The sequence below is a fragment of the Monodelphis domestica genome, chromosome 5 (genome assembly GCF_027887165.1).
Source record: "Monodelphis domestica isolate mMonDom1 chromosome 5, mMonDom1.pri, whole genome shotgun sequence".
In the NCBI taxonomy this organism is placed as follows: domain Eukaryota; kingdom Metazoa; phylum Chordata; class Mammalia; order Didelphimorphia; family Didelphidae; genus Monodelphis; species Monodelphis domestica.
The window spans coordinates 226,545,526-226,559,145 of NC_077231.1; the positions used below are offsets into that span (position 1 = coordinate 226,545,526).

Sequence of the window (13,620 nt, forward strand, 5' to 3'; positions counted from 1 at the left end):
CTCCAGATGAATTTTGTTATTTTTTCTAGTTCTATAGATTAATCTTTTGGTAGTTTGGTTGGTATAGCACTGAATAAGTAAATTAACTCAGGTAGTATTGTTGTCTCCATATTGACTTGGCCCACTCATGAGCAACCAATATCCCTCCCAGTATCTATATCTTTCTCTATTTGTGGAGTGTTTTGCAATTATATTCACACACACACACATATGTGTGTGTGTGTGTGTGTGTGTGTGTGTGTGTGTGTGTGTGTGTGTGTGTGTGTGTATTTTAAAAAAACTCTTACCTTCCATCTTGGAGTCAATACTGTGTATTGGCTCCAAGGCAGAAGTGGTAAGGGCTAGGCAATGGGGGTCAAGTGACTTGCCCAGGGTCACTCAACTAGGAAGTGGCTGAGGCCAGGTTTGAACCTAGGATCTCCCATCTCTAGGCCTGGCTCTCAATCCACTGAGCTACCCAGCTGCCCCCATATTCACTTATATTTTGTATGAATCCTGGCAAATATTTTATACTTTCTTTGGTTATCCTAAAAGTGAGGTGTGTGTGTGTGATCCACAATCCCAGCCCCTTCCCTCACCTCTCATATCTTGTTTCCCACTCAGGCTGTCGTTGTCCCCCCGGCCAACTGCTTCAGGATGGCCATTGTGTACCTATAGCTTCTTGCCGTTGTGGCCTCCCCAGCCCCAATGCCACTTGGGAGCTGGGCCCAGATGGGGAGCTACAGTTGGACTGCCATAACTGGTACAGGGATGGTCGTGGTGCTAGGAGGGAGGTTGACCTAGAACCAGGGGTGAGCTAAAGCTGGTTAGAAATGACTCTAGGAAGCTAATGGCTAAAATTTCAGCATGACCGTTTATACCTTGGAAATCAGCAAACGCTACAAATCAAGGTCTGATTTGTTATTTTGTTGATTACCTACGCAGGAAAATTATGGAGAAAAGGTGAACGATGCAAATTAAAAGAATGCTGTGTGCTTTTTTTGTTTGTTTCTTTTAGAAAGTGAGTTGCTAAGAATTTGTCAGCACTGGGCCTGGAGCCTCTGGGGATGGGTGGGTGAGAGAGATGGGATGTGGAGAAGAGTCAGAAAAGGGGAAATGCAGTGGCCTTCCTTCCTGGTGGATCTGTATCTTTCCATAGTACCTGTGTCAATGGGTCTTTGGCATGCACACCTTATGGGTGCCTGGCCTTTGGGCCCTGGTCAGCCTGGAGCGACTGCTCAGCCTCTTGTGGCAGAGGTACCAGAGAGAGGCACCAGAGCTGTCTCCAAGATAGTCTCCAGGGGTTCTCATGCCAAGTCCAGGACATGAAGCAGATAGAAGAATGCAATTCTGAGTCCTGCTCAAGTGAGTGCCCATGGAGGGTCTCTCAGTACCTGGGTAACATGACTAAGGAACATGTTCTCATCCATCCCTAAGATGCCCGGGAGCCATCCTTGGCTGGAATTGATGGAGGGTTCCTTGTATTTCAGCTTTATGCCTGCTGGGTGAGTGGTCAGAGTGGAGTGCTTGCAGCGCCAGCTGTGGTGGAGGTATGTCAGAAAGGAAGAGGGACCCACCTCTGGGGACACTATGTCCCCTGCTCTCACCCTCGCGGCTCCGCAGGACATGCAACTCTCAGCCCTGCAGCCGAGGTAAGGGGTTCAGGGAAGCAGAAGTGGGCAGAGGTGATTCTGAGTTGGGGTTTGGGGCTGGGATAAGAGGCCAAAATTCATCACTTCTACATCCCAAGTCTAATAGGACAGGGAGGAGATGTGCTTAGAGTAAGAGGCAAGGAATATCATTCTATATTTCTATATTATAGAGGATTTTTGTTTACTTTTCTGATAACCTTTATAGCTATGACCTCATTTTGTCTCAGTAATTCTTAGATATCAGCAGGGAAAGTAGGAGATCTTTATTGTTGAATTGGAGAAACTGAGGCACAGAGAAGTTTAATGACTTGCTCCGTGTTCTTGCAGCTGATCCCCACATGTAGAGCCAGTGTAAACCCAAGCCTCATGACTCCCAGCTCTGTGCTCCTTTCCCTCTAGGCAGGAAGAGGACCCAAACCTAGTTCTTTAAATATCTTGTGATTCATCCCAGGATCCATCCCTTGCTTCCCTCCCCAGAGTGCCCTCCTGGTCAAAGAGCCACCCCTTGTGCCACATCATGCCCAAGGAGATGCTCAGACCTACAGCCTGGCACCCTCTGTGTGCAGTTACCTTGCCAACCTGGCTGCGGTTGTCCTGATGGGCAAGTGAGTCTCGTGAGAATGCCGCAGGGGTGGAGATTGGAGGGGGATGTGTGGAGGTTTTCTTTTTAGAGATTCCATGCATGCCAGAATAACATATGTGCATGCCTCTTCAGGGCAGAGATCTTAGATGGCCTTGTAAGAAGAAGATAGGCAATCCTGGGAAAGGGGAGGGGGCAGAGGGTGGCTCAAGGGCTGAGATTGGGAGCATCATGTGGGAAGGCAGCCAGCCTGAGCATGGGACCAAGCCATGGCTGTGTTTCTACCTTAGTTGCTGCAGAGAGACAGATGTGTCCCCCCAGCTGAGTGCCCCTGCACCCAGCTTTCGCTGCCCTGGGCCCTCTTCTTGACCCCAGAGGAGCAGGCACAAGAGCTGCCTTCTGGGACTCTACTTGTCCAGAACTGTACCCGCTGGTGAGGGCACCCAGAAACTTACTAGTTAGGAGAATTGGGGAGAAACAGGGGTGGGGGAAGAAGAGGGATGGGAATAAGGCTACTGACGGAACAGGAGGGGAGGGGATGAGGGAGAAGGGAAGGGAATGAAGTGGGATGTTCAGAAGGAAGTAGACCTACTGATGAGGGTCCCTAGGAGTCTAAGAGCTGGGAGCATTTGAGTAGAATTGGGGGTGGGAAGGAGAACAGGTGTGGCAAGGAAGATAGAGATGGGATAGGAGAAGGGGGATGAGGGAGGAGTGGAGTGGAATGCTCAGCAGGTTCGAGCTCTGTGGTTCTGTTCTGCCAGCATCTGCCTTGAAGGATCCTTTAACTGTTCCAGCAGTGACTGTCAGGGTGAGTGATACCCCCTGCCCAGCGATCCTGCCACTGTCATACTCCCAAACCAAAGACAGGGCTTACCCTGAGTCCCAAGGGCTCTATTAAGGGCAGGATTCTTGTCCAAGGTCCCCATCTTCCCAATGCCCAGGGCTCTGGCCACCCCATGTATCCCTGGAGGTGGGGATAAGAGTGGGGCTGCATTGGGAGTTACTGAGGGCCGGGAGGGTGTTTGGTGAAGGTGAGCCCTGAACCTCCTCTCCCGATCTGTTTAGGTTATTTACCTATGCTCTACCCATCCTTCAAGGTCTAATATTTTCCCTGACCCACCCCGGGACCACTGACCTCTTCAATTCTTCCTCAATTCCTGTAACACTTATGTCATCTAGTATGCACTGGCTACTTCTTTACTGCCTGCCGTGGTCAGTTGTCTAACTGTGGATGTCTGGTTTTCTCAACTAGATTGGAAGCTGGAGGTTAAGGGCACTGCTATGTTCTCTTTTTTATCCCTTATAAAATCAGCATCCACTTATAGGCCCAGGCCTAGATAAATAATGTGGTGAATACCACGACAAAGGAGGGAGGCTCCTGGTCAACTAAGAGATTAACTGGGAAGCAAAAACATCAATATGGGAAACAGGCAGAGGGTGATTACAGAGTAGTGTGTGATGAGTGCCAAAGGACCAGAGCAAAGTTGCTTGTGCTAGATTTTCAGAGAAGAGAAAGATCATTGTGGGCTGAAGCAGATGAGAAAACTTACTGGAGGGACAAAGACTTGTGTTGGACCCAGGATGATGGGCATTCCTTCCTTCCTTCCCCTTCCTTCCTTCATTCCTTCCCCTTCCTTCCTTCCTTCCTTCCTTCCTTCCTTCCTTCCTTCCTTCCTTCCTTCCTTCCTTCCTTCCTTCCTTCCTTCCTTCCTTCCTTGCCAATACTTTCTGTCTTTGTATTGATTATAAGAATCTAAGATACTAACAAAAGAGTGCAAGGACTAGACAATCAGGGTTAAGTGACTTATCTGGGTCACACAGCTAGGAACTGTCTGAGGCCACATTTGAACCCAGGTCCTCCCAACTCCAAGCCCAATGCTCTACCCACTGTGCTATCTACCTACTCCTCTAAATCCTTTTTTATAAGTCATGCTTCTGCTCTTCAGGGGCTCATAATCTAGCTGTAGAGACAAGACAGAAATCCATGAAACAATTATGAAACAATTTCAAAAGAGTAGAAGATAACCTATGATAAGTGTTATAGATAGTGATAGTGGAGGAGGTGAGAAAAGGGGAAGAAGCCTGGGGCTAGAAGAAAGGCTTCAACTAAGTCTTGTTGGATGGGCAGAACTTGGCCAGGTGGAGAAGAGGAGGAAATTGCATGTAAGGCAAAGGGAACAGAATGTGTGGAGGTGGAGGTAAGTATGGTGTGATGAGGGAAAGTAAGGAAACCCATCTGTTTAGATGGGAAGAGACGTGTAGGGAGGGAGTATAGGGGCAAGGTGTCTTCAGGAAACCTGAGGGAAAATGGGAGAAAATAGAAGCCTCTGGGGACACCTGCCTCAGGGTTCCATGTCCCTGGACTATGGGATTCATTCCTAGTCCAGAGCTAATGGAAATGTTGGGAGTTGTGATGTTCTCTAGCAGAGTGCCCACCTGGAGAGAGATGGCACCAGATGGTACCAGGGGAACCAATTCCATGTGAGAAGACATGCCAGGAGGTGTATACTGAGGATCCACTTCAGAGCAACTGTAGCAAGGGGCAGACTGAAGGCTGTGTATGCCAGAAGGGCCATTACCGCAGCCAGGCAGGCACCTGTGTTACTGCTGCCCACTGCGAGTGCTGGCACCATGGACGTTTCTACTTGGTGAGATGTCTTCTTCTGCCAACCATGGGAAAGTGCCGTTTCTCCCAGGCTTCTCTTCCATCTACTGCCCTGACTCCAGTTTTTTGCCTTTTCTCCCACATCCCTGGACACTGGTATAGACTCTTCAACCCAGAAACAAGGTCATAAAGCAGCTCTGAGTTGTACCATCTCCTTTCCATTATAAAATATGATCTCCTTAACTCTATGCCAGGACCTGTTCTTCCTGCTGTTCTGGTCCCTCTCACTCTGGCCTATACTGGGGAGGTCACAGGTTGGACCAAGTGCACAGGGTATTTTGAAGAAAAAAGATGAAAAGATTCTCATTCCATAATTATCTGCTTCCTTTCAGCCAGGGACTGAGTGGCAGGAAGACTGTGAATGGTGCAGATGCATTGATGGGAGGAGCTTTTGCACCCAGAATTGTCTTCCCATCATCTGTGCTCAGGTACTGCCACCTCCATGTACCAGGGATGGCCTCCTGTCTTTTCCCCTCTTGAGGCATCTCAAGAGGATCTGATACCCTTATCTGTGGAAGGGAACACTCTTTAGAGGGGAGGAGTCCAGGATGTGGGGTTGTTGGGAGATGGGATTCTTTTTCCAACTCTAGTCTCTGGGCTGTTCTGACAGGGTGAAACAAAAGTACGGATGCCAGAGAGTTGCTGCCCTGTATGTCAGCTGGAGTCACTAGGTACAGAGTGAATGCTCAGGGGAGCCCCCTGCTCTGCCCCTCTTTATGTTGGACCTTTCTTCCCTTCCTTCAGCTCCCTAAGCCCTTTTAGTCCTTTTTGGACTGGTTTAGTTTTTCCTCTCCTCACTAGAAAAGAAACTAGGGCCACAGATTCCTACCTGAGTCTCTGAGAAGCCCTTCCTCTGTTGGCACTGTCTGTAGTAGGCCTTGTGTAGGCATCCTAGCCTTGAACCCTTCTGGCACTCCAATGTTCTTCAGGGTAGGGGACAGAGGATGGACCCTGTCAGGTTTCTGATTTTTTCACCTCTCACTCCAGCCCTTATCCTATGTCTTTCTCCCCATCCTTCCATCTGCTCTCATTCTATACCTATTGTCTGCCTCCCTCCCTTCTCCTAACAGAGGAGCCACCAATGTCCTGCAAACTTCTCAAGGAGCTTCGAAACATCACCAAGGGCTCCTGCCACCTATACCAGGTGGAAGTGAGCTACTGTAGTGGGTACTGTCCTTCCAGCACTAACGTCATTCCTGAGGTGAGCAGAGGATCCTCTAGAAAGAGAGAGGGAGGGAAGGTGGGATACTGGGAGAAAGAGGATAGGAACATTATTTAGGGAAGACTCAAGAAATGGACTCCCCACGGTCCTGTGGGGGAAGAATTGATGGTATGAAGTCAGCTAGTTTTACTGATTACTTACACCCATCCTACCCTGGGCTAGATGCTTTGAGTAATCCAAGAAGAGAAGGTTCTCTTTTTTCTGAGAAGTTTCTATCAAATTGGAGGGGAAAAAAGGAAGATATGTTATAAGATAGGGATAATCAGCATTATTTTAAAAAGTCATTTGGCCTATGTTGGGACAGGCACATTGGACTAAATCCTGTTCATCTCACTGTTTCTTCTATCATGGTCTTTCATTAACTAAAATGAATGATTGCTGGCAATCAGGGGATCAAAAGAGCTATGTTAAGGTCTAGCCCTTTTACATGTACCCTTTGCCATTGTCATATTGCCAAATCAATAGACACTTTTCCCTTCCAAACACATCAACCCTGAAATGGGTTTTCAAAACACTTATTAGCAATTCATGGAAAGAAGTAAAAAGCTATAATCTCTGGAGAGTTACAGAGATACCTAGTACAGAATTCAGGTAATCTCAGCCAAAGGTTCCTTCTTATGTGGCCCATGAATATATATCTGGGACGAGCTTAGATGGATAAAATATTCCTTCCTTACAGGCACAGTCTAGGCCCCATGTCTCAAGGTACAGACATCTCTATTTGGAAGCAAGCCCTTTGGATTTGTCTCTCCTGCTTTGCCTAAATCTGACTGATTTTCACATCTTGCCAAGCACCAAACTTGACTCTGCCAACCAATTCCTAGACAAGAACTTATGGTATACCACATTAGTATTCTCCATTCTTCCAGAATGACAACTTAATCAACATTCCTCCTCTTTCTTTCTTTTCTCACAGAAATAGTTCTTTCCTCTTCACAGAAAAATGTCTATAGATGTACAAAATCACACTCAATTCATCCTTCATTTGTAAAATGAGGGGCTTGAATCTGATGGTCTCTAAAGCCCCTCCAGCTCTCACTTCCATGATCTTTTGAAGTAATGGGAAGGGAAATGAAAAGTGGTAATGGCTACTGTAGGAATGAGATTATAAAGAGTTGAATTTTGATAAGAGCAAGTTTAAGAGGATTGGAAATCATCTCCAAAGTGCTGAGCCCACGCCAGGAACCCTGGAGGGAATTCTGGAATGCAGAGAACTGAGAAGGAAGGAGTTTGAGGGAGAAACTGCCACTTCCTGTTCCTGAATTGGAAGAGGAAGGTGCAGCTTTCCTGGGCTACCTTACCTTCACCTGTTTGTGGAAGTTTGGAGGTTCCTTTTCAACTGGAGAACATCTTAAGGAAGATCTAGTCATACCTGCTGTTTTTACCAACTTGTTTGAAGTTTTATCTGAAGATCCTGGATGTTGGTCTCTGGGGTTTTTGCCTCAGGGTCAGACCCAGCTTTGGGTAGACTCAGCCATCTTGAGACCACTCTTAGTAGATTTTTGGAGACAATTTCTTAGAGAAACAACTAAACTAAAGACTGAGGATTATAACCAGGTAGATAAGTGAGCTTTTAGGGAAAACCTAGCTAGAACAGGGAGCTGGTAGTGTAGTCAGAAGAACAGAAGCATCCTTCATGAGAGGGACTTAGATTGGTTGGGTGAAGTATAAGAAATTAGAGTCAGGTATTCTTTTTATTTAATCCTCACAGTCTCCCTTGATTTCTAATAAATATAAATACTATTTTCTTATAACATAGTTCCCAAGGCTTTTATGCATACTGGTCCAGTGGGGGGAAGTGAACTTCCTTCCTTTCACTAAAAAGGGAATTGTGATACTTATCAACAGCCAAATAAGTATCCAAACCAGTTCCCTACTGTGGTAACATATTATTCCTTCAATCAGAAACATTCATTCTTCACTAGGCAAATGGGGGTTAAGTGACTAGCCCAGGACCACACAGTTAGCAAGTGTCTGAGCCCTGATTTGAATTCAGGTCCTCCCAACTCCAGACCTGGTTCTCTATTCTCTGAGCCACTTTGCTGCCCCATATCCATCTACTCTTGAAGTTCCCTTATCCTTCAGGTCTGGGGCTGGTTATCATGGCTCTTTGTTCACTTGTGGTCTCTAGCTAGTTCACTCTAGGTCTCACCTGCTAGCACTAATTACTCCTTAGATGATTTTTTTAAGAAGAGTTCTTAAACTAGGGTCTGAGAACTTGTTTTCTGTAATATTGTGATAGTTAGAATTCAATATAATTGGTTTTAATTTGGGATCCTGTGTATTTTATTTTATCTTTTTAAAAATATTAAGGACAGTGAGGTGGCTGAATAGAGTGAAAGCCAGGTGTGGAGATGGGAGGTCCTGGGTTTAAATCAGGTCTTAAATACTTCCTATAGCTGTGTGACCCTGGGCAAATCATTTAACCCCAATTGTCTAGCCCTTACTGCTCTTATGCCTTGGAACCAATACTTAGTTTTGATTCTAATGTAAGGGGTATTTTAAAAAATGTTATTGTGAGAAGGCATCCTTGAGCTTTGACAGACTGCTGGAGGGGTCTAGACCACAAGAAAGGTTAAGGATCCTTGTCTATTCTAGTCCAAACTTCTCCTTTGATTTTTTAAACATTTAAATTTGTGTTTTAGTTTTGCCTTTGTCTTTATACCACAATTGTCTCATCTGTCTGTCCAGATTGAACACTCCCTGGTGACAAAGAGAAACCACTGAGCAAAGACATCTGATGGAGTGACCACATTTGGCTGTGTAACACCTATATTGCTTTATCAGCCCTCATCTCACTACTATGAGCAGAGATTGGGGGGTTGCTTTTCATCATCTTTCCTCTGGGATCTTTATTTAACCTCCTTATTTTACAGAGGAGGAAACTGAGACTCAAAGATGCTAGGTGACTCTTCCAAGGTCATTTAGCTAATAAATTGTAGGGCTGGGATTTGGACCCAGGACCTCTGATCCCAGATTTGGTGCTATTTCCATCACACAAGGTAGAGTCAGAAAACTCCAGTAGCATCTAACTAAACTGTCTTTGGGTCTTAAATGGCTTCTAGATGAGCAACAGTCTATGCTTATCTCTCTCTTTCTATTCTTTCTTGAGGTCAAAGTATGACTTTCACCTTGTTTGGGGAAATCTCTTCCTTTTGGTTCTTGTTCAGTTGTGTCTGATTCTTCATGACCTCACGAACCATAAAATACCAGTACTGCCCATGAGATTTTCTTGGCAAAGATACTAAAAGTAGTTCACCATTTCCTTCTCTAGTGAATTAAGACAGAGATTAAATGACTTGCCCAGGATCACAAAACCATTAAATGACTGGATTTGAATTCAAGTCTTCCTGGTTCCAGGTCCAGCACTTTATCTACTGAGCTATGTAACTGCTTCCTTTTGGACTCAATTCATGTGCCACTTTCTCAGTTGCTTCCCTTAAATATCTTCCTGATTCTTAGCTGTGGACAGCCTGGCTCAATCCTACCTACATTTCTCTTTCTGACCAGTTCTAATCTGTCTCTGACTTAATCCCCAGCTTCCTCCTCTAGCTTCAGGCATCATTTCCCTTTACTCTGCAGAAATCCCTCCACTCTCTCTGAGCCAACTCTGGCTACTTGGTTCCTGAGGGAGAAAAGGACTTTCCAAATAGGAAAATTGCCCCTCATGATTTTTATTTGACCTCAAACTATTTTTGTAATGAGGTGCTTTCCTCCTTTCCTAAAAATCTCTATGTTTCTGAGTCTTAATAAATTTGTTCTTTCTAACCCTGCTTCCACATGAACAAAACGAACATAGCAACTGTGTGGCAGACATGAACATATTTAATCTTTATAGATAACATAGGCACACACACATATGCATATACATCTTTATACTTACAATGCCTACCTCACAAGATTATTGTGAGAAAAGTGCTCTGCAAATGTCAAAGTGCTCAAAAGTTGAGTTGTTTTCATTTCATTATCATCACTATCTTATGGTCTAAGATCTCTCTGACCTGAGCAAAGGCCCTTCATTCTCTCCCATTACATCCTATTTTTTTCTGCCCTGATTGGTTTGTTTTGACATGTTCACTCACAGGCTGTCACATCTGATTTTGCCTTTAAGTTTCTGCTGAACTCCCTCCTTGTGACACTGGCTCCAGGCTCTGTCTCACTAAATAATATAGTTTGCACGGTGGCTGCCATTTGGCCCCTCTGCCCACTTCCTGTTCCTCCACTGACCTTGACTTTTTCCGTTTGAATACTCTCTCATTCATATATGTTCTGGGCACGAGATTATAGGGAGAACCTTGACACCCTGGAGAATATCCAAAGTATGATGGCCAGGTTCATATTGGGAAAAATGTGCAGCCTGAAGAAGAGAAGACATTTGAGAAACCTGAAGGTGTCTTCAAGTATTCGAAGGACTTTCATTTGGAAGAGGAATTATATCTGTTCTTCTTGGACCCAGATGGTAGAACTAGCAACAATGATGGAAGCTGCAGAGACAGAATTAGGCTTGATACAATGAAAAACTTTCTAATGATACAAGTCATCCAAAAGTAGAATGGGCTGCCTTTGCAGGAAGTGAGTGTTTTCACTGGAGTCTTCCTGCAAAGGCTGAATGACCACTTGCCAGACATGTTATAGAAAGGATGCTTGGAGTGAAGCAGATGATTTTCAGCTTTGAGAGTCTATGATGAGATAGTTGGCTGCCTGGTCCCACTTAGGGCTTGTGGTTTAGTAGACATGGCATAGGGAGAACTTGAGTTGAATTCTGCCTATAACATTAACTCTGTGTTTATGTGCAAATTGTAACCTCTCTCAGCCTCAGTTTCCTCGTGTCTAAAATGGAAATAATAATACTTGTAATACCTAACTCATAGGCTAGGCTAAATTGAGATACTGTATGTAAAATTTTTGGTAAATCTTAAAGCACTGCTTAAATGTCAATGTTTACCCCTTTGGTGGTCATCCCTTTTGCCTCTGAGTTATATAGGTAGTTCTTTAGGTGCTCTGATATAGAGACAAGTATTGCTCTCTATGGACTGGTCTTCCCCAAATGACCTGTTATAAATAAACATTAATCTGGAGGCTTATTACCATATTTATAAGCATATATTAGCAAAGAGATATATAAGATGAGAGAGAGAGAGAGGAGAGAGAGGAGAGAGACAGACAGAGAGAGAGAGAGAGAGAGAGAGAGAGAGAGAGAGAGAGGAATGGAGGGAGGGAGGGAGAGAAAGTTCTCGCAGCTTTTCTAACTTTAGGGATAGATCTTATTTTCCATTTAGCTGGCTCAGGCCTTGTCACCACATAAGGAGCAGAGGGAGCAGCTGTAGAGACCTTTTGTTTAAAGGTGGCAGCAAAAAAGCTTACTCTCCTTCCCAAGCTTGCTTTTTAAACTCCACTAATTCCTCCTTCCAAGGCAATATTCTGCTGGCTCTGCTGGCTCTGGCACATTGACACTCAGGATGCCCAGGCTGAGCCCAAGCCTCTGGCTGTTAGACACCCAACATGACTCTGTGACTCCTATGCCTTGCCACTAGGTTCTCGAGATCCAAGTCCCCTAAATAATTTACTTCACACAGACCTTAAGTGTATAGTGAAATTTACATTAAAAAAAAAAACCCAGAAGTGTGTGGTGGGGAAGTACTTTTAGTTTAGCAATTTCACAATTTTCTTCCCAACTGGACTATAGGCCCCTGGAGAACTGGACTATGACCTCTTCTAATCTTGTGTTTCCCTGTGCTCAAAGCTAGGTACATAAAAGATGATCAATTAATTGAACCATCAGTGTGGATTGTAGTCATCAGGAGATTTCATGAAGGAAGGGTGTCTTTCCTCAGTTGGTTGTTTTTTGTCCTCTACCTGGTTAAATATGCCCATGGGGGAGTCAATTGGAGGTTACAACTCCAGCTTTATGTTTTTCCTTTTTTAATAGTGAGGAGGATAGTGGTGGGCAGATGGAGTAGGAGAGATAGTGTGAGGTCTGAGCAAGGTTGACACTCTTCCATAATCCCTTCCTCCATCCCCATCCCAACTTGATTCCTATTTATCTTAGCATCCTTCCTTTTGTGTCCAGGAGCCATACCTGCAGAGTGTGTGTGACTGCTGTAGCTACCTCCTGGATCCTGTGAATCCAGTCCAAATCCTGAATTTGCATTGCCCTGGGGGAGACACAGAGCCTGTTGTACTTCCTGTCATACACAGCTGCCAATGCAGTGCCTGCCAGGGTGAGAGGAGAGAGAGAGAGAGAGAGAGAGAGAGAGAGAGAGAGAGAGAGAGAGAGAGAGAGAGAGAGAGAGAGAGAGAGAGAGAGAGTCTGTCTATCTGTCTGTTGGAGGAAGATGGTTGCCGGGGGATGTGACAGTTTCATGATCTGGTTGGGATTTTGTGCCTGTACCAGAGGGCCCTTCCTGATATCCAAAGATAAACATGTGCCAGGGATAGGGGGTACAGAGAATACAGGAAGGGCAAGGAAAGCAGAAGCTGTTCAGGTCTGGGTTTAGGAGAACTTTCCCTATTTATCCCCATCCACTCGTACCTCCCCCTCCCCCAAATAAACAAAGTCTCCTTCCCCACCCTGTTCTCCCTTTTCAACTTCTCTGCTTGCCTCCCTCTTTTGCATCTCTCTTTCTCTCTATGGGTCTCATTCATAGGAGGGGATTTATCAAAGCGATGAAGGGACTGGACTGGTCGGAAACATACAGACTTCAACAATATGACTTGCAACAATCCTCATTTCAAGACATACATAAAACAAAGCTTAGCCGAAGGAATATACCTTGCTTGACTATGTTTCTCGAATTTGGGCTTGGAAAAATATTGCCTACCCCCCTTTGCTCATGAAGCCAACAGGCCTGCATGTATGTTTTTATTTTATATGAGCCATGAAGGGCTTGGGGGCTATAAACAGGGGTAGCTCATCTTCTAATAAAGCAAGTTTGCAGCACTTTTGTGTGTGGAATCTCTGTCTGAGGGTTCTGGAAAGTAGGTGGTGGGTCTCTGCTTTGGATGGGACCCTGGGGCAGGAGCTACTTCTTCTAGAGGACAGGAAGATTGGCTCTCTTTATGTTTACAATCCACTACTAATTATGTAACCTTGGGAAAATCTGTCATCATTTGTCTTCTTTTGGCTTCATTTTCTTCATTTGTGAAAAGAAAGAGTAGGAAACAAGTATTAAATGCCTACTGTGTGCCAGGAATGTTATAAATATTATATCAATAACCTTAGTAGGCAGGCATCATTATGATTCCCATTTTACAGTTAAGAAAACTGAGGCAGATGAGTTATGTGACTTGCCCAGAGTCATAAAGATAATAAGTGAGTTTGGATCTGAACTCGGGTCTTTCTGAAACTCCCTATCCACTGCATGCCCTGGCTGCCTAAAAGATAGTCTAAAAGTGGAAAGTCCATTAGACTTACAGCCAGAAGATAAAGACTCTTGTCTTGGATCTGCTATTCCCAAATATGGGACAGATCAGTATTTACTTATAACAAGGAAATGGCAAAGCACTCCAGTATCATTGCAAA

The 13,620-nt window shown here is 44.8% G+C and overlaps 1 protein-coding gene across 1 annotated transcript in view; it reads left to right on the top strand.

Annotated features, from left to right (window-relative positions):
* SSPOP (SCO-spondin) overlaps positions 1-13,037 on the top strand; it is a 106,353-nt gene extending 93,316 nt beyond the window's left edge. Inside the window, exons 91-102 of the mRNA XM_056800664.1 lie at positions 604-742; positions 1,139-1,344; positions 1,470-1,631; positions 2,109-2,236; positions 2,502-2,644; positions 2,973-3,019; positions 4,639-4,859; positions 5,209-5,304; positions 5,487-5,547; positions 5,947-6,077; positions 12,169-12,319; positions 12,746-13,037. Of these exons, the coding sequence (XP_056656642.1) occupies positions 604-742; positions 1,139-1,344; positions 1,470-1,631; positions 2,109-2,236; positions 2,502-2,644; positions 2,973-3,019; positions 4,639-4,859; positions 5,209-5,304; positions 5,487-5,547; positions 5,947-6,077; positions 12,169-12,319; positions 12,746-12,768 (1,508 nt within the window). The 3' untranslated portion in view covers positions 12,769-13,037. The remainder of the gene's footprint in view (positions 1-603; positions 743-1,138; positions 1,345-1,469; positions 1,632-2,108; positions 2,237-2,501; positions 2,645-2,972; positions 3,020-4,638; positions 4,860-5,208; positions 5,305-5,486; positions 5,548-5,946; positions 6,078-12,168; positions 12,320-12,745) is intronic.
* Positions 13,038-13,620: the final 583 nt, after the last annotated feature.